Source organism: Heliangelus exortis, chromosome 9 (assembly GCF_036169615.1).
Source record: "Heliangelus exortis chromosome 9, bHelExo1.hap1, whole genome shotgun sequence".
Classification (NCBI taxonomy): Eukaryota; Metazoa; Chordata; class Aves; order Apodiformes; family Trochilidae; genus Heliangelus; species Heliangelus exortis.
Genome location: NC_092430.1, coordinates 16300294 through 16323845, shown reverse-complemented (window position 1 = coordinate 16323845; position 23552 = coordinate 16300294). Strand labels below are relative to the sequence as shown.

General features: G+C 50.7%; 2 protein-coding genes across 5 annotated transcripts; one reads left to right on the top strand and one right to left on the bottom strand.

The window, feature by feature from the left end:
- Positions 1-311: 311 nt before the first annotated feature.
- DYNLT2B (dynein light chain Tctex-type 2B) lies at positions 312-5542 on the bottom strand. 2 transcript variants are annotated; one of them, XM_071752350.1, is made up of 5 exons: positions 5381-5542; positions 4791-4924; positions 3151-3220; positions 1289-1406; positions 312-761 (listed from the first exon to the last, which is right to left on the bottom strand). In XM_071752350.1, the coding sequence occupies exons 1-5, from the start codon at positions 5446-5448 to the stop codon at positions 714-716; spliced, it is 438 nt and encodes a 145-aa protein (XP_071608451.1). In that variant the 5' UTR covers positions 5449-5542; the 3' UTR covers positions 312-713. The 2 variants fall into 2 exon arrangements, with proteins under 2 accessions (XP_071608451.1, XP_071608452.1); XM_071752351.1 differs by having other exon boundaries at positions 1289-1352; positions 5381-5536.
- A 4751-nt stretch (positions 5543-10293) lies between these two features.
- PDCD1 (programmed cell death 1) lies at positions 10294-22141 on the top strand. 3 transcript variants are annotated; one of them, XM_071752347.1, is made up of 5 exons: positions 10294-10537; positions 12728-13060; positions 14037-14192; positions 14609-14643; positions 15413-17440. In XM_071752347.1, the coding sequence occupies exons 1-5, from the start codon at positions 10390-10392 to the stop codon at positions 15629-15631; spliced, it is 891 nt and encodes a 296-aa protein (XP_071608448.1). In that variant the 5' UTR covers positions 10294-10389; the 3' UTR covers positions 15632-17440. The 3 variants fall into 3 exon arrangements, with proteins under 3 accessions (XP_071608448.1, XP_071608447.1, XP_071608449.1); XM_071752346.1 differs by lacking the exon at positions 15413-17440 and adding an exon at positions 21874-22141 and having other exon boundaries at positions 10310-10537; XM_071752348.1 differs by lacking the exon at positions 14037-14192 and having other exon boundaries at positions 10310-10537.
- Positions 22142-23552: the final 1411 nt, after the last annotated feature.

The window sequence follows — 23552 nt, the reverse complement described above, 5'->3', positions numbered from 1 at the left end:
CAAACCAGTGAGCAGTTACAGTAGGAGGGAGGAGTTTCAGCAGTCCTGGGGTGTGCAGGCTGCTGGCCTGACCTAATGTCCTAAATACCTTGTCTTCCTATCAGTTAATACCATCGCATGTGACGCAGCTAAGATCCACAAGAACAAATCTGGATAACCAGAATATGAGGTCAGCTTTATGGGTTAATTTACTGAGAATCCTCAGAAAACGTTCATCTGAGAAGCACAGACAGGCAATCAAGGCTACTGCATGTTGTAGAGTGGGGGAAAAGGACATGCAAATAGCAGGGGTCAAGCCACAGGAGAGGAAATATTTAAATACATAGATTTATTATGTTCCATTTCTTATAAATATTTCATTCATTTCAGAAAATTAACAAAAATAAAAGCAGCAGGACCTTTTTGAGACAAAAGTTGAGTTTGCCTTAGAAACAACAGCTACTGGCAAGACACTTTTTTAGGATAAAACCAAAACACTATGTAAAAACAAAGGGTGTTTTAAGTAGAGGACATAATAATACTGTGCTTACAGTTATAACAATATCCACCAGGAAGAAGGAATGTTGTAGTGTGTAGAACAGGTGTAGGACATGCTTTGTAGAGCTGTTATTTTGTTAGGTACTAGAGGAAGAACATGATGCTTGTGTGCATGTTAAAAAGTACCCTACAGTGTTCTGCCCCACCTCTGTGCCTCTCTGTGATGTTTGACATCTTCAGTAGTAGAAGCAGCCAAATGCAGCTACCACACAAAAGAGGCTGTCCTGCAAAATCCAGACAGGTTCCATGTTAGTGAAGGCAAGCTCTTTGCTAGCCAAACATTTAGACCATAGCATAACTTCATATTGCAATATATTGTCATTTTGAGCCTTTTATTTAGTTTCTTATTCACCTGCTTATGGTTTAACCCAGGCCAGTGTGTCTCAATGCCAGAAGTGCCTCAGCTTACTCCATCCATACAACCACCGGTATATAGGTGTCAGTCCAAAATAAAATAATAAAAAAACAACAACAAAACCCTTGATTTTTGCTCAGTCCTACATTCCAGCCATACTCTGTGACAGCAGTTCAGTAAAGCATGTAAGAACTTTGTTTATCTCATGTTTCCTCTCCCCACCTGTGAAATGGTGGAATTATAATGACTTTTGACTTCGGAAATACATTTTACTGTTGGATATCATATCTAAGACTGTTTTGTGAACTCGTGGTTGTTTTCTTCTCTGTTCAGTATTTAAGGTCACTCTGCCTCCTGTAGCTTTACACTTTCCCATGTAAATCAGCCAATACTTACATTCATGTACACATCGTGAGCATAGCTGTCAGTGTCAGCATCCCAGAAACATCGTGCAGCCATGCTAGAGAAAGGAGACAGAGTGGAGCCATCACCCACAGAGTTCACCTGTGAGGACCTAAGTGTTCATAGACACTCTCCTCAAAAAGCAAACTGAGCTTTTTTGAGATAAAGCAAACAGGAAGCATTCTCCTGAATCCTGAGCCTAGATCCCTGCTGCTGAATTCCACCACCTGCTCTAACCCCACCCCTGTATGTGGCGCAAGCTCCAACTTCAAACTCATCAGCTGTCAAACCCCACCACCTCCACTGTGCAGCAGGGCTTGAAACCTCACTGCTATGGTACTTAAGAATCTTTTGCTTCTGGCCTATGTGTGTCAGAGGCTACTTGAACTTACTTGTTCTTGTCACTCACCTCCTGCACCCTCATGGTACATACTCCCAACTTATTTATAGGGAGCTATCGTATTCCTTGGCAAACGTTGTGTTACTAGACCATGAGCTAAGCTCTTCTAGTGCTTTCATATCAATATGCTGTTCCCTGACCATACTGATGACCTTTTTCTACACCTGCTTCAGTCCAGGCCTTTCCTTGAAGACAAGCAACAGGACCATAACAGGATATTGCAGAGAAGACCTTGCTGCTGCCTTGTCCAATGTCACTGACACTCACCTATCTCAGCTGCAAACGCCCAGCTCCCTGCCTGCCCCAGTCAGTCTTGGCTGATGAGATCTGTTTGTGGCACAGCATGTTGTTCCTAGTCCCAACACATATGACTTACTGTTATAAGATCATTGGATTCCTCCTTTTTTTCCCCTAGACTTCAGGGTCATTCTATTTGTGGTGGTTTTGTGGGGGTTTGTTTTGTTTTGTTTTTTTCAGTTCAGTATTTCACTTTGCTTCTGGAATACCCTAGTTACCCAGTAGTTTGCATTAAGATGTTAGTGATCATGCTTCTTTTGTCTCCTGGCCATTGCAAACCAGAGAATTTCCCTGACTGCTCTGTCAGTCTGTGTTGCTGGGATTCACCTTTCAAATCAGACCAACTCATTGAACCACTCCTTCTGGTACTGTGCTCTGGAGCAGGCTGCCTGCAGACAGATATTCCTGACAAAAGTCTGAGCAGCAGGTACAGACCTTCCCGACCTCCAAAACACTGAGGCAGCAGATCTGATTACAGCTCTGCTGCACTTATCTTCTGCTGGAGTACCAGGCACAATAATAAAGATAAACCCAGCAGATAAAGCACTGTCACGTTCTCTTTGCTTTCTCAAAGGCAAAACTGCCCAGAGGAATTCTGTTGTCTGATTGCAGGCATCTGGAGATGGACTGCAAGTGCTGAGCACCCACAGACTGGGCCCTATTCCCATGACAGTAATGCATGGGGATTACAGAAATTTAAACTTCTGAAAAATCCCTTCGTGGGGAGATTAAATGCTAACATAGTACTTATAGAAATCTGGCTTTAGACAGAAGCGAGTTACCATGGCTCTTGTGTTCCAGCAGGGCCTTGAGAATGGGCCGGGCTGAGTGGGTGTGATGTTGTTCATCATGAACACAACATAAAACGGTTTTCAGCAACACTCCCCACAAATGCTTTTCAGCATTGCAGCTTGCTAAGAACCACCATGCAGCCATTTATCACAGGATAATTCAATCAGCCACAGTCCAAGCCCTCACTTGCCACTTGCAGAGAAAAGAAAGTGCTTTACACTTTGATCATCTGCAGAGAGATCCTGGTACCTAGGAAAGCTGGAAGCAGCTTCCAAGGGAAAAAAAACCAAACAAACAAAAACAAACCCAAACCAAACACAACCTTAACAAAAATGACAGAAATACAATTAGAAGATGCAAAACTTACTTCACTCCTTCTCCTCTCTGCTCTCCAATAACAACCTGCACCACCATTTTGTACCTGTCAAAACCCTCCTCTGGAGAGAAAGAAAAAAATAATAGTGAGAGCAAGAACTTGTTTAACCTGAGCCCAAAACAAGACCCAGAAAGCTAAAGATTTCTGTTACAATGCAAGTGTCCCATACAAGTCCATTCAATAGGAAAAGTGGACAGACTGCCTTGCAGCTTCTTTTTCCTACATACAGAGTATAATGGACAGAGAACAGGGTATTTGGCACATGTCAAAAGATGTAGCAAAGGCAGAAAACACCCCTGAGCAGCCACATTATGTCAGCATTATACTTTGGCAAATTTCAAGAACATGGAAAGAATGTAATTAAGACTGATGGGGGAAAAATCCAATTTGAAAAAATATTTGCTTATTTTAAAACTGTTCTGATGCAAAGGTATTGTAGGGATTCTTCTGCCACACACCTGTTACTTTTGCTTTTGAGCTGGGATAAAAGGCTACATAAAAGCATTCAAGAGTCTACTTTATGTGCCTGCAAAGATATGCAGTTGACACAATAGTAAAGAAATACCCCTGGGGCACAAGCCAGATTGAATCAGATCATGGCAATGCTCCAGAAGCCAAATCAGAACAAGCATGTTTAAAATAAAATATAGATCCTAATGCTTGTCTGCAACAAAGGAGTGTCCTGGGAAGACTCCAGTGCTCTGTTTCTACTGGAGGATTGAACACCATGTGCTGGGCCTGGTGACATCTGACATGGTGATGCTTTTCAGGGATGCCAGTCAGTACCAGGGCCATATTGGGCCAGTCTTGCTTCAGGCAAAAGTGTTTACAGATCACTGAAGCCAAGCCCGGTGCATATTAACTTGTCATCAACAGGTGCTGGGACTGAAGATGCGGCTGGTTTTAAAGCAGGTGCATAACTTTGGAAGAAGTGTAAATCCACAGTTCCTGCTGAGGGTGACAGTGTGTCTGTGTCACTGTGATAGGCCAGCCCAGCAGATGGAAGCAACAGTCTGTCTTCAGGAAGAAGGTGAGAAAAAGGTGCCCGTGTCGACTCACATCTATGTACTTGTTCCAGCACTGAACACAGGAAACACCTGCTGGAGCCTGAAGTTTACTTCTTGCACTCAGAAAGGTTGGAGGGAACCCTGTGTAGCACTGCCATAACCTTTCTGCAGTGCTGCAAAGCCTTACTGGGCTGACTGTGCTCCTAACCCTAACTATCTCCCCCTCTGCTGCTCTCAAGGGGCCTTGTTCTGATCTTCCTGCTATTTCATTTTGATGTAACTTGCAGCAGAAAAAAAGCAGGAATGGTTCTGTTTATTGAAGCAAAAAGCAATGAAGCATCTCTTCTTTCTCTCTAATGGAACTTCTTTCCCCCTGCAGCCCCTCAAAGGCTGACATCCCACACCAGCCAGTCTATATGAAAGTAAATCTTGTCTGCTTGAATTAGGTTTCTAGTTCTGCAGGCAAGGAACATGTGTATTTAGACCAGAATGTTTTGTAACAGCAGACTCGAGTCAGTCAACAGGGAAGAAAAAGATTTCAAGAATAAAGGAGGAAAGAGGGATCTTGTCAAAGGGAGAGGACACAGTAAGAAATTCAACGACTTCCCTAGCAAAGCTCCTTACCTTTCAGTCTGTCTTTTATTGTCTCTGATAATGACTGTGTAAGCTGAGGCATTTCTTCTGGGACGTACTGTACATTGGCCAGCTTCTCCTTCAGTATGGCATGGATGCATTCTTTTACTGTAGATGATTTAAATCTATCAGGGAAAAAACCAAAACAAAACAAAATAAAAAGAAAACCAAAACCATCAAAAGAAGGACCAGAAAGTTCACACAGGGAGTAGAAACATACATAACCCCACCTGGGAAAATTTAGCTTTCACACATTGCAGAAAAATGACGAATGGAAAACCATGGGGAAAAAAACCCCAGCATGGACAGTAATGTTTAACCAGCCCTGCCAGAACCACAAACACAGCGTGAAACCAGCCCCATCAGGGGTTGCTTCTTCAGCGCTGTCCCCCACCCGTGCTCCCCCCCCATCTCACGTCACACTCAGTGCCCAAACCCCGGAGGCTCCCGCATTCCCCACACTTCCCCCCCACCTCCCACAGCCCCACACCAGCCCCTGGCAGCCCCTCCTCAGCAGTTCCTCATCCAAACCCCTCAGAGCCCCCAGGCCGCCCCGCAGTGCCCCAGTCCCACACCCTCACCGGCGATGGAAGCCGGGCCGCAGGCTGTAGGTGTTCCCGGACCCATCCTCGGGGCCCAGCTCGCCCATGGCCGCAACCCCGGCCGGCCGCCCCGGCGTTGGTCGCCCCGGGCAACCCGCAGCCACTTCCGCCTCCTCTGCGTCACGGCGCCCCACCCTACGTCACGGCGCCCCGCTCCGCCTCTGGCACCCGTGGCCGTGGGGACAGCTGAGGTGTCCGGATCCGTGCGGGAAAGGGTGGGAGGAGGAGGTCCCATAGCTCTGTGGGATGGAGTGGCCGTGGAAGCAAATGAGAGGGACCCCTTGCCCAGAGACACTTCCGCGAGCCCAAACATCTGCATCAGCACCCCAAACATCTGCATCAGCACCCCCAGCCGTCAGCATCCCAACCCAGGCTTGCTCCTTTTCTCCAGGACCTTCTTAAATCTTCCAGGAAGGCAGAAAATTGTCGCTCCCTCTCCTGTTTTCGTTGGGTAGAACTGTAGGATCAATTTTCTGTTCAGGAAAGCTTCAATTTTTGAGAAGACTGTAGCACCCTATTCTGAGAGAACAAAGGTGATAAAACACTTTGTTTTAGCTTGTGGCCAGCTGTGAGATGTGGGTTTCTGTAGTCATAAAGATCTTTAGCAGTTCTGAGCTAGCCAGATGCTGGGGCAAGAACGAGCAAACCCAGGGCAGCTGACCCAAGCTGCCCAGCAGAAGTATTCCCCACCATAAGTGGCACTCTCACTATAAATTGGGAAGTTTGCTAAGCACGGGGCTTATCCTCTCAGTCCTGGAGGGCCTCATCTGTGGTTCTGCCCCCCAGGTCTGCTCTCCCGTTTGCTGTGACCATCGCGCTCTCGCTGGAGCTGTGGTGCTGGCAGTGCTGGACATCTGGCAGTCACTGCTGGGAGCACACAGCTCACCACCACTGCATGGGCTGAGTATAACTTTGCATACTAGTATGTATACTAGTGCTTTACCTACTAGTATGGGGATTTGGAGTAGCTGTTATTGTTTTATTAAATTTGGTTTTGTTTCAATCCATGGGTCTCTTCCCCCATTCACCTGCTGGGACGCGGAGGGTTCATCAGACATCAGGGGTCATAGAATAACTGCTGAAATTCAGGAACTCCCTGATGTCCTTCTGTGCTCTTTTCCCTGCTGGCAGTGGCTCTCTGTCCCGTGGAAGGGTGGCAAACAGTGGCTTGCATATGATGCAGCTCCCTCCTGAGATGACATTTTGCTTCCTCTGCTGTTATCTTGATGCCTCTGCCATCACACTTCCTATGTACAGTTGGTGACACTGCCGAGAAAGGTCCCCAGGCACTTCACTCTGCTTCAAATGGAAACAGTTTGAAGGTGCAGAAGGTGCTGGGGTAAAGCATGCTGCTGCTGGGGACATGGCATTAGAGGGGCCATTGCATCTTGCAGGGCTGGGAAGGACCCAGGACAGGGCCTTTTTGGGCCCAGTGCTGCCTAGGGTTCCCCCTTGGGTGCAGGAGTGTGGGAGGTTACACCAGGAGGCAAGAGATGCCTCTGCTGCAGTTTATCTTGGGATCCACGGACATATCCCACCAGGCTCCAGGTCCTTCCCTAACAGGCTCTGAGCACGGGAGGGTTGCTGAAACCTTGTGAAACAGCAGCAGCTCCTGATTTTCATGGCCTTCAGCAGCATTGCTCACTGGAGTCTTTAGTACCCCTGAGCTGGGGATCAGCTCTGCCTGCCAGCAGGAGTAGCACCCCCCTGACATGCTGAAGGTGGTGGTGGCCCCATGCCATACCCATATGGCACTTTCATGTTGCAGTTACCACTGCCCTGCCCAGGCCCTGCAGGTTTCCGCTTGCTAAAGGAACAGTTTTGTGCCTCCATTCCATCCCTTCACTTACTCACTGCTTACTCACCCCCCAGAGCCGCTGCCTTTGCCTGCAGGGTCAGGTGGTGTTGCTCATGCAAATCATTTGCAGGCGCCTTCCTAATTTCTGATAAGTGTCTGAAAGACCCCGATGCTCTCTGTGTTTATTTGCAACGCTGTTAACTGTTTCCGCTTCTTGCCACAGCCACATCGTCCTCTGTCTGGGTCAGAACCACCAATGTGTTTTCGGTTAAACCAGCAAGGGAAGGATCTTTGGGAACCTGTGGGGTTCTCTTTTTGTGAAATTTTGAATTCACAAAAGAAATTTTTTTTTGAGACGTATTTTGAATAATTTGAGTTGCCCGTGTCTGGGATTCTATGCCATTCAGCTCTGGGCTTCATTTGGCTCCCCCCTAGGTATTTGGTCATTACTTTCTTCTTCACCTTCCAAATTTTCAGTGCTTAAATACCCCAGATGCTTTTAAGTCATTTTGGGACTTACCATTGACCCTTTGAGGTGACTGCTCAAGGTGAGAGTTGTGTGCCCCAACAGTGATGGCTATAGGAGATTGAGGTCCAGGTCTCACCCGTGCTGGGGGGACCCTTGCCAACATATTGGGCCAACTTCGTGTTGGGGAAAAAAAGGACATCTTTGCTTCAATTAAGTGGTGTGACACATTCTTGCTGAAGTTCCTGCTTCTTCGTTTTGAAGAACAAACTGTTTTCTCACTTCTTTTTCTCCTTCCTTTTTAGCTCTTCTTTTGCTTTTTGGTGGTCAAATAGGACTGCCTCATGCAGTTCACTGTATTCCAGCTCAGAGGAAAATACCTTATTTTTTGAAACATCAAAGGAACTTTTCCAGGCTCCTCTCAGCTCACCCCAAGGTGTGCCATCCACTCCATTGGGCTGCAGGGCATGTACCAGCATGAGAGAAAGCCACAGCACAGCTGGAGCCAGTCTGTTTTCCTGGAGAAGTTGGTGCAAGAGCCAGTGGGAGCTGTGTTGGTCTGGCAGGGTGCAGGCAGGGTGCAGGGTGCCCCCTGAAGCTTGGGGGCTGCTGTAGGGCTGGAGCCAGGCTCCTCCACAATTCCGGCACCTGGGGCATGTGCTGGGCTGCTCACTTTCACCTGCAGCAGCTTCCTAGCAGTGAGATAGATTTTTTCTTTTATAGTTTTAAGCCTTTTTTTTTCTCCCTTCAAAAAAGGGGAAAAGAAAAAAGAAAAGTCTGTTCTTGCTTTTGAGGCAGAGCAAGTTTTCCACCAACACACTGCCAGCTTGGCCTCCCCTGACGTGTCTGCTCTGAGCTCCCTGGAGTTTCCTGGCCATACACCTGGCCTCATCCTGCACCCAAAGCAGCCTGGAAGGGCTCCAGTGTTGGTGCCAGTCCCAGTCCTGACCCTGCTGGTGCATGGGTTTCTGGAGGAACCTAAGCATCTAAAAACATTGCTGTGGGGTCTGCATCTTGTCACTGTCGTTTTCTCATGGATGTGACAGCCTCCCTGCCCTGGGTACCAACTAACACCCCATTTTGAGCATGCATTGGAAAGTTTGAGCATTTTGTGCTATGATTTTAATCAGAACCATCTGCTGCTGTGCCTAGCAGGGGGAGGATAAGCCAGTTTTTCTTGCTGATTCCTGTCTCAGTGAGTCTCAGTCTTGCTGGTGATACCTGTCACATCTTCCACTTCTGGAAACCAAAACATGTTGCAAGTGCCAAAAAAGGGCCATGTCTGGCCCAGGTGCCTGGTGTCACCATCACCATCTGGGGACATTAAGCCTTGAGGTGGAAAAACCTCCTTAGTGTGAACTTCCATCTTTTCTGGAGTTCAGCTTAGTTTAGTTTGGTTTTGGTTTTTAATGGCAATGCAGAAAATTGCAAAGGAAGAGGTGATGCCCGTCTTGAAGCCCACCAGCACCATTGCACATGGTGGAGAGTACCTGCCAGGCAATGATGTGGCCTCCAGCCAGGCAGTATGGGAAGGTGGCAAGGAAGAGACAGCCCCCCAGGTTTGCTCTACGGCCCATTGAGGGCCAAAAGCTCATAAGATGTGATGCCAGGAGGAATCTGGGAAAGGGGAACTGGAACAGTCTAGACCGAGCCTTTGACCCAATGTGAGACCACCCTGCCCCAGCCCAGAACCCCCTCTTTGGCCATCCCAAATTAGGGGTGGCTTCCCCAGCCTGCTCTCCTGCTGGGGCCATGTCTGAAAGTGAGACATAAGCAAACCCCAGCCCTGCAGCTCATTTCTGAAAGCCTGGAAAATGATTAAATCATCATGAAAATTGTATCATTCACCCCAGTTATTAATTTTCCCCTTGACACTTTCCAAAACTGTGGGGTGCTGAGGCTGTGTTCGAGAGAAGCAGAGGAGCCAGTTGCCAGCACGCTTTCACCACTGGTTATTTCCTATGCAAGTATTAGTCAGCACAGCAAGTGGTGAATATTTTTGGCAGAGAAATTAGAGAAGACTGCTGTAAAGATCACCCCAAAACTGTCCCCAGGCACCTGCCCCTGCTCTCTGCAAATCTGTCTGTGGAGAAACACACCTGAGGCGGCAAACCCTCCTTCTCCTCCTTCTGCTTATCCTCCTGCTTCTCTTCCTTCTCCTCCTTATTCTGTCTCCTCCTTCTCCATCTTCTCCTTTTCCTTCTTTCTCATTCTCCTTCTTTCTCCTCTTCCATCCTTTCCTGAAGGGAGCAGCCTGCCCATAGGTGCGTCTTGGATGCTCAGACCCTGCCTGGCTGCCCAGTGCCACCTTTCCCCCAACACCCCACTGCCATGGGCACCCACTGGGCACATTCATGGGTGCCTGGGACCCCAACTTTCACTTATGGCTTGGAGCTGAGGACTGTGCCCTGTGGTCCCTGCCTTCTCCATTCCTGGGAGCTTTCACCAAAAAGATTGCAGGCTCAGAGGTGCCCATCGCGGTACTCGGCAGTTGGGTGCCTGTGTGGGAGCTCACGGGGAGGGGAAGAGGCTAGGCCCGGTTCAGCTGATCCCTGCCCCCGCTGGGAGGAAACAGGGGGTGGGAGGCAGCCCGGGCTTCCCTCTGGGTAAGAGATGGGTACGTTTCTCTTCCACCCCAGCCCCTGCTGCGCTCACAGGAGATCAAACCACTGCTGAGAGGAAAGAAGCACGGAGAGAGCCGGGGGAGGCACAGCACGGCATGGCATGGCACCCCTGTCCAGTCAGGGGACCAATTGGCTTGCTGTGGCTCCAGGTGCCTTGAAGATGATGTGGGGCAGAGTGGAGGTGGCCTTGACCAGTCTCTGTGCCCTCCTGCTCTGCTGTGGCCCCATGCTCGCAGGCTGCCGCCAGGGTAGGTACTGGAGAGCGATGCTTGCCAACACAGCCCGTGTCATCTGCATCTGGTGGAAAATGTCTAAGGGCTGGGAGCTTTGTAGTTAAAAATAGCTCTGGCGTAAAAAAGGCAGAAAACCCAAAGCTTTTGGGTATGCGTGGCTGAAAAAAAGGAAATGGGGATGGTTGGGAGAGAAACAGGGTTAAAAGATGGAGAAGGGGACAGGTCCCCATTGGCAGTGCTGGCACCAGGGCCATAGGGCTCTGTTGTGTGCGCTCTGGACACGGTCAGGGTTTGGTATTGATCCTCTGGGTTTGTTGGTGCCATGCAGGATCTGGTGTTACCTGCTGCGGCTTTAATGGCTTTGAGCTGTGCTTCCTTTTTTTGGACTTGACCCCACGGCAGCCAGAATCCTGCCTGTGTTTTTTGCTCATGGTGAAATCTGGGGGAGAAGGGGAGGGGAGGGTAAGTTCAGGCAGAGCAAGTGAGAGCCCTAATGAAAGTGTTCCTCATGTTCTCCCAGACCAGGTCTTTTTTATGGTGACTTCAGGCATTTTCTGCCCCTGGGTGGGTAGAGGGCTGAGTAGATGTTACCTCTGCTGCTGGGAAGATGCGGGGAAACATGCAAATTCAACCTCTGCTTTCAGAAGTATTCTGAGTGCTTCATTAACTGCTGGCAGTGGCACTGGGTAGGAAGCAACATCCCGAACCTACTGAATATTTCCTGATAAATACAAGAAACCCAGAACACTGCAAAAATTACATCTATTGGAGCAGGCACTGCCACAGCCAGTGCTGCCTGTAGGGTCTAGAACTCTTCCCTCTTTTCCTCCTTCTGTTTGGTCTTATCCCTCTTTTTGCATCCCAGTTTTCCATCTAACCCTGTATTTATTCAAGGAATCGTTCTGGTTCCTTTTCTGGTTGGTGATGCTGAGGTCATGGTCCTGTGGCCTCAGGCCAGTTTTGGAGGGACAGGAGGGACTTTCTAACTGTGTCTGTGGCCTTTCTAACTGTGTCTGAAAGCAGTGGGGCTGCTGATGGTGGCAATTTCTGAAAAGAGAAGATAAATTTCTTAACTGCAGGGAGCTTTCAAAGTATTGGATGTTTGAATTGCTTTGGTCAGATAACTTATGTGAAGAATGTTCCTTCCTGTTTTTAATTACTCTGAACAAAAGTTAATGTAGAAGATGTCTCATCCTGCTGAATGGGGCAGGCTGAGCTGGGATGGCCCAGCTGCTGGGGTTGGGGGGGATGACTGCACTGAGATCACAGGCAGGGAAATGGGGTGAAGCAGCAGGGCTGCTGCTAACAACCAGAGAGGCTCCAGCTGTGGCTGACTGCCCTTTTTGCTGGGAGCAGCCTGGCAAGCCCAGCTGGGACACCTCTGCAGGGGGTTCCTGCCCATGTCTATGAGGGGACAGGCAGCTGGAATGAGATGGTTTTGTGAGCTCTGGGTCACTCAGCCTTGTCAGATGTCTCCAGGCTAGGGATGGCAGGTGCTTTCTGCTTCCCTTGGGGTTGAGAGGTGCAGTGGACAGAGCCAGAGCACACCGACCAGCAGCCAGGCACATGATGGGCTGCACTGCAGGGTGCTATCCTGGCCTCTGACCTGGTCCCTCCACTCACTTTTGGAGGCAACAAAAGCTGGAGGAAGGATGACTCAGACATTAAAATACCATAGAGATTTAAAAATAAAACAATCCCCCAAATCTATTTTCACTGGTGCAGGTATTCTGGGTTAGTTTTAGGTAGCCCAGAGCAGAATTCTCTGCTGAAAATACCTTATATTATAGTTACTGCCCCTGAGGCAGACACTCAGAAGGGGTGAGACCTGGGCTGATGTACCTCCCTGTGGTCTGCAGGATGCTGCAGACTGTCCAAGCACATGCTGTCAGCATCACTGGCAAACCCCTTAGGGTTTGGGTGAGCTGAGTGCTAACCATGGTTTGGGGATGGGCTCACAGCAGGTTTCTGCAAATCCCCTTAGGGACCTTCAGGAGCTGAGGGTGAAACAGCTGAGGAATGTGTGGAGCCTATGGATTTGGGGCACAGGAGCCCACGATCTCTCCATAGGATGAGATGCTAGCAGAGGTGACAGTGGGTCCCACCCTCTTTGCATTTCTGGTTCCTTCACAAGGGCTACAGCTGTGTCTGTGACCTAGGACCACTGTAACCATATCTGTTCCTTGTTTCCTCTCTCCCAAACAGTGACCTTCTTCCCAGCTACATTAACTCTCCCTGCAGGAGGCTCAGCCACCTTCTTTTGCAATATCTCCACGGAGAGTGACTCCAGTTCAGAGTACAGCCTCAATTGGTACAAGGAGACCAACCACACCCATTCTCAAAAAATTGCTGAGATCAGCTGGAAAACCCCCCCTATGATGACTGGGAAGTATCTGCTCACCAACCACACTCCTGCTTTCAAGATCAATATCCTGAATCTTCAGCAAAATGACTCAGGCTCCTACTACTGCGGGCTGATCAACTTCTTTGAATATAATAAAGTGATGGAGAGCAACCGGTCCCACCTCATTGTCACAGGTCAGCCTGGGGGCTGAGCTGATGGGGAAGGTCATCAGTGTCACCCCTAAGACACACTAGAGCTGCAGGGCACAAGGCCTGCTGGGGGAGGATCTGGTATGGGTCAGGAGACCACAGCTCTGCTCTTTCTCTTCTTCCTTTTCTACCTGGTTGAGGCCCAGGGCTCAGGCTCTCCTGTCCCATCTGCACTGTTCTGGATCTGGTCCTGAGGCAGGAGGTCTGCAACCTTCTGGGGCTGCGTTCTCAGTGATGCTGTTAGGATCAGTGAGTCCTTATACATGGATGGAGGCAGGAGACCAGTATAGGTAGCTGCCTTTGACCCTGAACATATCCTCTGGGGACAAAGTTTGTGTTTGGGTTGACAACCAGGGCTCAGTCCCACCTTGAACGGCTGGTGTTGGTGTAGATACTGTTGCTGCAAAACCATGCTCTGGGACAGCGTCTCATAGCTCCATGAAATAGGAGACTGAGATCTTGCATCAAGATCTTGCCATGTCCTTGCTTGACAGCACAGAGGCTGAAGGTTTCCTTTTATAAAAAGGAAAAACACTGCAAAAGTCACTGTCTTTCATAATGTTTTCTCTCAAAATGAGCTGAAGCTGTGTTGGCTTCAGAATATGGAATCAGCAGGGAGTCTTGGGGAAGCTGTGTCCTCCATGGGGCTCTGTTGGACATGGGGTCATGTGGCAGGATGTCCTGTGCAGTGCCCTGGCCTCCTGTACCCCAGCTCTCAGCAGTGTGGCATCGTCCTCATCGCTTGCAGTGGGAAGGAATGGGATATGGTCAAGCATCCCCCATGTCATCCCAAATTCAGGAGCTCTGGGGGGGGAAGTTGGGGCTGTGGCAGCCTGTCTAGAACTGAGCCCTTTCTGGGCACAGCCCTTGTGTTCAACTGTTGACTTTCCCAGGGACTATAGAGGCCACTTTACACTCCTGACTTGCTGTTTTGTTCCCCCTTTTTTGATGGCTATTACAGCAGCACCTGAGAAGACAAATGCCACTGATGAGCCTGACATGGAGGAAGGCAAGCCCCTGGACCATATCAAAACCATACTTCTGAGCATCCTGCTGCTGGCTGGGGCAGTTGTGCTTCTTGTCTTTGGCTACTTGATCGTCATGTACAGGAGAGGAGGTATGAACCCCCTTGGGGGCTGTGCTGCACCAAAGGTCTGGGGTCTACCAGGGGACCTGACAGGGTGATGCTTGTCCAACAAACCCAGCTTGAACCCAGGGGCAGCCAGGTGCTTGCAGCTCCCTAGGGTACACAGGCAGATTCAATGTGCTAAACTAAGCTGTGACCTGTCCCCATGGTTAGAAAAGACCTTGAAGATCATCAAGTCCAACATTTGACCCAGCACTGCCAAGGCTACCACTAAACCATGTGCCTGAGCACATCTACATGCCCTTTAAATACATCCAGTGATGGTGAATCCACCACTTCCTTGCAGTGTTCAGTGCTCTCTCTGAATGTGGGGCTTTGGTCCACCCTAAGATGCTCATGTTGTCTTGGCACAAAATCATCTTCTAACCAAACGTGTTACTTTGCAGGTGTGAAGAAACCACCAAGTGAAAATGTGCCAGTGGTGAGTTTTCTCTCTCTGACTACCTGTGCTGTGCTGCAGGGGAGCATTGTGGCTTTGTTGGGGTGCAGAGGGTGCAGGGCGTCCCTTTATCAGCCCTTCATGTGCTTCTCACTTCTCCTCTCTTTGATGCTGCTTGATCTTTTTTGCACAGCTACAACAGCTTTTCTGCACATGCAGCATAGCCCTATCACAATCAAGAAATTTCCTGAGATAGGATCCTTGCTCAAAGTGGGGTGATCTTTGACAGTTGCTGCAGAAATTGGAGAAAATGTTCTCCACCCAATGTATAAAATTTAAATTTCCCTTGTTGCAGACAGTCCCTGTTTCCTTCCTCCTTTTCATGACCACTGTTGGGAGGAGTCTGACTACATCTTCTCTCCAACCCCATTAAATAGCTGAAGTCAATGAGTAGGTCCCACTTTGCTCTCTTTTTACTGGGCTGAGCAAACTCAACCCCAGGGTCTCCTCATACACCTTGTGCCAGCTCAGAGACTGATAGAGAGGTGTGAAAGGGCTCCTAGCATGACCCTACCTTCAGTGGCCAGCAGGCATGGAGCTGAGACCCATATGGGCTCAACTCTAACCCTAAGCCTCATGGTCTTGTTTCTCCAGGCAAGTGCTATCCCAGGTCCCTGCATCTTTCTGCTTTTTATCACTCACCCTCCTGGGTTGCTTCACAGCTGGTTTCAGTGCTTGCTGAAAAAAGGGGGCTTGCACTGGGGATGGTGGGCACAAGATGATGAATCTCCCCAATGTGGTTTCCTTGCAGAATGAAGATAAGCCACCCGTTGTGTCTGTGTCCACTGTGGACTACGGTGTGCTGGAATTTCAGTGCAACCCATGCCCCCACATCCCCCCCGAGATTCGTCTGGCTGACCAGACAGAATATGCCACCATTGTCTTTCCAGAGAAAAAACCTGTCACCCCGGAGTGTGGGAAGAAACACCAGGAGGAGAGGACTCAGCAGCTGCAGTCACAGCCTTGCTGAGGGCTGGGGTCCCTCCTGGCCAGGGGTGTGCAGGCAGGGACAGGCAAGGGACTTGCTGCCCCAGCCCCTTGCACTCACTTCAGTTTGCAGTTGGGAAAAATCCAGCATGCAAGGGCTGGAGGGACAGAGGCACTGCTGCTGGAGTTGACACTGGACAGTCCTGGCCATGGTGGGATTGTGGCCGTGGGCTGAGAACCATGGGATGAGGAAGGGCTCTGCTGGACTCCATGTGCCACGTCTTGGCTTAGGGCAGGGACGATGAGCTGGAGCAGAGCAGCAGTGCCAACAGGTCTGTGCCAAGGGCATTTTATGTCGTGCTTTGGTTTTCCACCTCCACTGGGGGGGTCTCTGCAATGGTCAAGCTGCTTCTCTTTCCTGGGAGTGACCCAACCAGCAAAGCACAACTCTGGGAGTAAATGCTGGAACAGATCCTGGGAAATGCTACTTGCTTGAGCCACAGGCTGAGTCTGCTTTGAGTACTGCTCTTTAAACACACCTCTGGAAAGCAGGCAGATGGTTTTCCTCCTCCCTCTGTGCCCTTCCTTCCTCTGCAAGAGGGTAAATCTACCCCTGCATCCCACCCTTCACAGGTGGGAGGCAGATCTGGCCCTGGGGGGGGTTGAATAGAGGGCTCAGGTCCAGGGAGTTTGCTGTCTGGTGATGGCAAGGGCAGCGTGGGCAGCACACGGCAGCTCCCAGCAGTGCGTGAGGCGGCAGCGTCTGTTGTGGTTCCTGGGCCTCTCCCCGTGATACGCAAGCTGCTTTTCCACAAAGATGCTCTTAATAATTTAAAGAAGCCGCTCTTCTTCCTCTCGCCCCATTTGGGGCTGGTCCCTGGGTGCAGCAGCTGCAAACCGAGCCTTCCCACCCCCCATTACCAAGCTGGCTTCAGGGCACTGGTTCCACCAGGAATGACCCCAGCAGCCAATGCTGGGACCTGGGCGGCCATCAGCCAAGGCAAAGCTCCCAGCATGGTCCTCAGTGCAGCTTTCTGGCTCCAAAATTCTGATTTCCCTCTTGAAAGTGATGCCAGGGCTGTGCCACCTGCCAGAAACCAGAATGGAAAGAAATGACTGCTGCTTGAGAGGGGAGAAACCCCATCAGAGTGGCTTTGAGGGCAGCAGAGACCTGCCAAGAGACCATGAAAGTCAGCAGAAACAGCGGAGAGTCACTTGCATCTCATACTTTGGTTGCACTGTCAGCAGTTTTGTTTTTTTCCCTTACCACCAAGTAAAACCAGCATAGTGTAGCAGGAACCAGCACTGTGGAAAAGGGTTGAGGCATGCCAAGCACCTCAGTTTGTTCCTTGTGGGGACTAGAAAGTCCATGAGAAACACCCAGATGAACATCCTTCTGGAATGGATTTCACTCTTCCTCAGGGTAGGACAGTGGATGTGGTGGTCACCCTCAGTCCCAGTGCTGCTGAAGGCTCCTGGTAGCCACCACAGGGAGTGCCATAATTCCTACAATAGTCACTCACACCAATGCATGGCTCAGTGTTTTGGGGCTTTTCACAAGCAGTATCCCTGGCAGAGATCTGCTGTGGCCCGCTGGGCTCAGCTCATTCAGAAAGCCAAGGTAGGAGGCAGCTGCAGTGGGCAAGAAGCTGGAGCTCAGTCAGCAGTTTTGCTTTTGGCCTTTCTGTCAGACACGAAATTGTCAGGAGGGTGGGCCCTGTTTCATTTTTTCTGCCCAGCCTCTTGAGCAGTGGAAGTGTGAGATGCCCCAGCTGAAGCCATGGCTTCTCCAGGAGTGGTCAGGGCTGGGTCCCTTCCCCTCTCTGTGGGCAGTGGTCTGCAGCTGACCAGAGGCTTCCAAGCCATCCAGTGGGGTCAGAGGTGTAGCCAAAGCATCTCTCTCTCCCTTTTTGGGTTAGAGAGCACCTAGCCCACAGCAGTGCCTGTGCTCTTCCAGCCCCACAGCTGCCTGGCTGCAATCCAGCCCCTTGCAGGGAGAAAGGCTGGGGCCTGGAGATGTGCAAGGTGAGTAGTAAGGATGGGCTATCTCCTTTCTGCTGCAGCTGCTTTGCTGGCTCTGGAGCGGTGTGGGTGGCAAATTTCAGTGGCCTTTGGTTTAGACTGTGGAGAGGAAGTTTGCTGCAGGGTGGTTAGGTAGACTTGTCACTTGGTTTTGTTTTTTGACCTCAGTCCCTGCAGTAGTCATAATTGCTGGGGCTAAAACCTATGTGACAGAGCCACTGGCCATGCACAGAAAAAGAACAGGACCCAAATCTGGTCCCTAACACCCTTTTTTGGAAGAACTTAGGGTTAAAGCAGTGTAAGCATCAGAACAATGCCCTATAAAATGAAATAGCCCCTGCACATGACTTTTCCTTGCTCTCATGGTGTGAGGGAATGACTGGGAATGACTCCTGAAAGGCCAGAGGGGACAGGGTGTTTGTTTGGGTCTGCACATCTGATTTCTACTGGCACCATGACTGGTGAGAGAGCTGCTCCTGACAACCCCTTCCTCCATTCTTTGTGTTCACAAGTGCACAGCAACCACACTGATGGGGTCCAATTTTTTTTTCCTATACTACTCAAGAGCAAGTCTCCCCAGCCTGACCACACACCCTTTTGTGTAGGCATCCACAAATGCTCACGAACACCCCAGTGTGGACACAGCACATGCAGATCAACATGCACACCACAGATTTACACAGCTGCTGAATGCCAGGTATTTACTCACACTCTTTAGCTCTGAGGACGGGCAGACCCCTGCGATACACAGTCCCCAGCCCCCTGGCCAGCGCCAGCCCCCCATCCATGGGCTGTAGCTCCTCCCATGGCAGGACCTGGGTGCAGCCGAGGGAGTGGCTGTGGGAGCCAAAACATTTCTTGAATGCTCTGGTCTAGCAGAGGAGCTGCTTCTGACCACGGACACCCAGTGCTCCCCCGAGGAGGGGCTGCCACCAGCATCAGTGCCAAATTTTTTTGTCAGCTCCCTGGGACCACACACCAGCTGGGACCTCCAAAGAGAAGAGCCACTGGGGTCTTGCTGATGGGGAGTGGCCAGACATTGCTGGGAAGACCTCAGAGGGCAGTGGCCAGTCCCTCTTTGCATCTGCAGGAAGCTGTTTGCATGACTTCAACATACTCAGCATGCAAAACCCTCCACAGCAATGCTTGAGGGACCACCTGGTTCCTTAAGAACCCCAGCCTTGATTAGAGGTTATTGGGAACAACATGTTGGCAAACATCCCCTAAAAAAACCTCAGCTCAGAAGCCAGGTCTCAAGAAAACTGGGCAGGCAGATGGAGATGGAGATGGAGATGGAGAGGAAGTCCTCTCCTGCTGCTTGCAGCAGTGTCTTCGAGGAGAACCATGCCATGAAGCAGCAAAGCACCATTCCTGCAAAATGGAACATTGTGTTTGCCAGGGGAGAAGAGGTGGTCAGGTCAGGTGGCACTAAGTGCACTTACAAGTGAGGACTGTCCTGGTCACTGGGAAGACTCAGAGGTGTGTTTCAGGTTTGGACAGGCTGGGCTGGAGGTGCTGCAGTGTGGGGTGTGTGTTTTCCCTTGGGTTAATGGGTTGATCAGTGGGTGTGACTTGTCTGTCAGACATTGCTGTGTGAGGGTATTGCCACGGCCTTGTCTCACTGGGAAAGCAGATGTCAGGCCTGGAGGGACAGACTGGGGTGGTCTGGCGGGCACTAGGGTTGGTTAATAGGAGGGGTGAGCTTCTGGGCAGGTTGCCTGTATCCCTAACCATGTCCAGCTTGCGCAGCGCTGGTGTGTCCTGAGGGGTCCAGGCCCATAACAGATCCTTCATCCCATCCCACCAAGACCTCATCCTGCCTGTTGCTGAGCCTGTTGTAGGCTTGCAAAACATCTACGTTTCCTCCCACCGCCCTCATTTTGCTTTCTCTAGTTTTGCTTTGAGTTGATGCCAGGGTTTCTCCTTCTCTCTCTTCCTCCCTTTGGTGGGATGTGCTGCTCAAGGAGGATGCTAGCAGACCAGATTTTGGGGGCTCAGAGGGCAAGCCACCCCCAAGACCAAACCAACCACCCATGGCACTGGAACAGAGCTGTGTTGGAAGGGCTGAGCTCTCTCTTTGCCTCTTCATCCTGCTAGATGAACAAGGATCCCAAACCCGTTTGGGGTGTCACCTGATAGCATCTTCACAGCCACCTCCTTCCTTCAGTTCCGCCCCATTGCTCAGCATCCCTCTCCATCCCAGAAGTAAAGGGGACAATGAAGCCTTCCTCCTCCTGCCTGGATGGCTCACCCTGGGGTGGGAGCTGATCTAATGTAAAAAATAATTTCAGGCTGTATGAAAGCACCAGGGAAATTACAACCCAGGCCATGCCTTGTGTTTGCCTCCTCTATGCATCTGGTGGAGAAGCCATGGCCAGCAGGCCAGGATGGAGAGGAATGGCAGGGTTTGTCCAGGGTAGTGACTCTCCAGTCCAGCAGGGTCATATTGGGGCTGGGACAGGGCTTGTCCCTGGGGAGGCTGGGCTGCTTGGGGGACATTCAGGAGCAACTTTTGTTTGCAGGCAGGTGTTGGTAAGCTCAGGCAGCACTGGGAGGTGTATGTGAAGTGGAACAAGACGTCGAAGTTTCAGCTCTGTGGGTAGTTCTGGGAAAGTCCCTTTAGTATGAGCAAGTCAAAGGCTTTAATAGAGGGACCGGTACCGGGCTCCTTCTCAGAGGTGACTGGGAAGGCTCTGTGCATAGTGAGTTGTGTTTTGAGTTGTGTTGCCATGACAAAATGGGGGCCTGGTTTCCATCACAGCTGGGTTTTGGAGGCAGGAGCCTGTCCCAGCACCAGAGGTGCCACCAGACCTCCATTGAGCTGCACGTCAGGCCTCTTTCTGCTCAAGTTGGCTGAAAGTTTTTAAAAACAGCCTGTGCTTCATGGCAGCTATTGAGATAAGGCTCCCTGGGCCTTCATCAGCTTTCCATGGGTTTTGCTTCCTTTATCCCTACACTGTGCACAAAACCTGCCAGTTTGTCCTGGCCAGCCTGGCAGGGGGTTGCTTTTCCAACCTGTCTACAGACAGAGCAGCATCATGAGAGCACAGCTTCAGCAGGGTCAGGTGTTCATGTGTGGGGCTTGAGAAAAGTCACCTTGTCCTTGTTTTGGAGGAAATTTCACCAGGACCCTGGGCATCAACCAGAAACCTTGCCCAGGTGGCAGCAAGTGGAAACCTTGGCCGTCAGCCCCCATAAAGATTATGCAAGATGAAGAGCTGTGGGTTACACACCTTTTGGCTCCTCAAGACATCTCACTTGCCTTGCAGCCTCCACCCACACCTTCCTTCTGGTTTTCTTCTTTTTGTTTTGACTTCCCTGGGCTTGACACTGGCTTTCTGCTGAGCTGTGATGAGACAGTGTGGGTGCCAGGATGGTCTGGGAGGGGGGGACTGGATGGTCCTTGCAGGTAACCTGCTACTAAAATCTTTAATGCTGGTGCCAGCCCGGAGCTCATGTCTGTGTTGAACTTCCTGTTCTGGTGTTGTGTTGTCAGGGGGAGGCCAGTTTTGTGTACAGCTTGCATGAGTGAAATTAATCCATCAGCCCTGTCCCATGCTGAATGCATCAAGTGCAGGCAGTGCCCCAGCCCCCAGCTGGAGGAGCCCACATTCAGCCAGGAGACCATAGAGAAACTTCTGCACAACCTGGTGCTAAACATCCTCAAGTACTTCTACCACATACCCATCCCGTCCTCTGACCTCCTGGAAATGGTGGTGGACAGACAGGTGATGGGGCCACATGAGAGCACCTGCTGTGAAGGCTTCTGCAGCAAGGAGAGGTTGATCCCAGCATTGTGTGCAGATAAGGCCAGGACCCATCACACCCTGAAATGCCAGAGCAGAGGGGACTGTACAACCCCAGCCCACCACTTCTCATTCTTCAGCCACTTCCTCTGGAAATGCTGCTGCTTCGTTATCTGTTTGCTCTGTGTTTTGGCAGTGCTCCTCTTTGTCCTGTTCTATTTCACCAAGTAATGGGAGCTGGGGTCACAAAAAGTATCCCACTGTTACTGGTGCAGTTTGCACAGTCAGGTCCTGTCTGTGGAGATATCCTCCCTGGTTTGTCCTGCAGGGCCTTTTATGCTGCTCACTGTGGCTTTGGTTTTTTTGCTGGTGTAAGATTCTCCTGTATTTTCATATATATTTCAGTAACCTGCAGCCTATTGGTTAAGAAAATAAAATTAACTAGAAAACCCCGTGTGATTCGGGAGCCACGTGGATTTAATTTCTGAAGTGCTCTGTCCTGCTTCCCCTTCCCCAGCCCCTCCTCTCCTCCACAGTCTCTGCAGTCCTGGCCATGGAGCCAGCAGATGGAGCTGCGACATCTCCAGCGCTGCACTGGGAAGCACTGGGACCAGTGACCTGCGAGAACTGGCAAAAGCGAGCCCTCTCCAGATGAGAGGGTGTCCCCTTCTGACGCCAGTGCCCAGCTGTTCCCCTGTAGCGTAGCGTAGATTTCCCTGTCCCTGGACAGGCGATGCAAAGCGCCCAACCTCAAACCCCTCCTCTCCCCCGGCCTCGAGGGAAGTGGTGCCACCAGTAGTGGTGCCGAGGGGTGAGAGCCAGCCATGACTTGTCCCCTTGAAGTGAGTATCAGTGACGTCCCCATCTTTTATTGTCAGGAAATACTCTGGCTGAGGGATTGCTTGGGATCCAAAGGATGTTGGATCTGAATGGACCTGTTTTTTTTCTGGAGGATGTTTCTCCTTGCTCGGCTGGAGAGGAGGAGGCTGATCCTGCAGCCCGGACCACCTCCCCTCCCTCCTGCGGGTCTCCCCGGGCTGACCCACCCTCTCCCCGACGGCCTTATGTCATGAAGTAGACACACGGCCAAGTTTCTTGCTGCCCGCAGCCCTCTTCTTTCTGTGCTGAGGTTTTCACAGCTCCAGTCATCGTGTCTGTGTCTGTAGCCTCCCCAGGCAGCCAGCTGCTGAGGGGGAACTCCCTTCTCTCTGCTTGGAAGCCAACTGTGGTGGAAACTACATTTCTGGGGGGGTCCTTATTTTCTTGCTTGTGTCTCTCTGCTCTTTTACAAAAGCAGAGCCATCCCTTGCTCCCCTGCAATGCCCCCAGCGCACACCCCATTCACCCCCAACACCCCCCCAGCTTTGCCTGCATATGTGCTTTCTCTCTGGTGCCCCTCCCCGGTGCTGCCTGCTTGCCTGCCTGTCTTATCACACTGTGTGTGCATGTCTGGGGGTCCTCTGCCTCCTACATCATGCAGGCCATTCATCCTCATTATTCAGAGGTACTCTGTGCACACATTGTTTCCTTAGCCCCCATCTCATTTCTGGGCTCCTTCCCAAAAGTGATATTGGAGAAATTGGAGAGATACCTCTCTCCAATGTGCATTTATGCCCATCCCCTGCTTGTTTCTTAGAAAACTGCCCTCAGAGTGCTGATTTTAATGGATTTTGGTAATTTTGGAGCCCTGAACTCAGCTCAGGCCCCAGGGACAGTGAGCAGTGGTCAGCTATCCAGCTGGCATGAGGACAGTGGCTGAGAGATGAAGGATGCTCTCACTCCACATGGGTCCCAGGCAAGTCTCAGCTGTGCCTCCTGGTCCATTTGGGGCTGGCCTCTGCCACAGCTGACTCTCAGCTCATGGCTGGCACTTGAATACAGACAGTGATGAGCAGACCTTACCCAGAGACATTTTGCTGGCCTTTTACAACAACCAAATTGACAAACTGCTGCCTCCATGCCAGTCTCCCTGGAGAGGAGCTCCAGCAGGTTGTGAGGTACCAGAAAATGCACAAGTGCAGAATGCAGGATGTTGCTCTTCTCCTCTGCTGCTCATTCCCAGCCCTCCCTGCAGCAAGCCACAGCTGCTGTGGGACATGAGGAGTTGGCACTGGGCACTTGGCAAGCAGGGCTGAGGGATGGGCTGTGTTGGGGTTTCCCAGCAGAGCTATCGATGGGAGACAGACGAGAGTGTAT

Bases quoted from the DNA above. Each gene is read 5' to 3' on its own strand.
- DYNLT2B (XM_071752350.1), bottom strand. From the start codon at position 5,448: ATGGGCGAGCTGGGCCCCGAGGATGGGTCCGGGAACACCTACAGCCTG. The intron at 4,925-5,380 runs GTGAGGGTGTGG...TTTCCCTGATAG, and splicing joins CGGCCCGGCTTCCATCGCCG to ATTTAAATCATCTACAGTAA. The intron at 762-1,288 runs GTAAGTATTGGC...TGGATTTTGCAG, and splicing joins CTCACGATGTGTACATGAAT to GACAGCCTCTTTTGTGTGGT.
- PDCD1 (XM_071752347.1), top strand. From the start codon at position 10,390: ATGGCACCCCTGTCCAGTCAGGGGACCAATTGGCTTGCTGTGGCTCCA. The intron at 10,538-12,727 runs GTAGGTACTGGA...TCTCCCAAACAG, and splicing joins GCTCGCAGGCTGCCGCCAGG to TGACCTTCTTCCCAGCTACA. The intron at 14,644-15,412 runs GTGAGTTTTCTC...GTTTCCTTGCAG, and splicing joins CAAGTGAAAATGTGCCAGTG to AATGAAGATAAGCCACCCGT.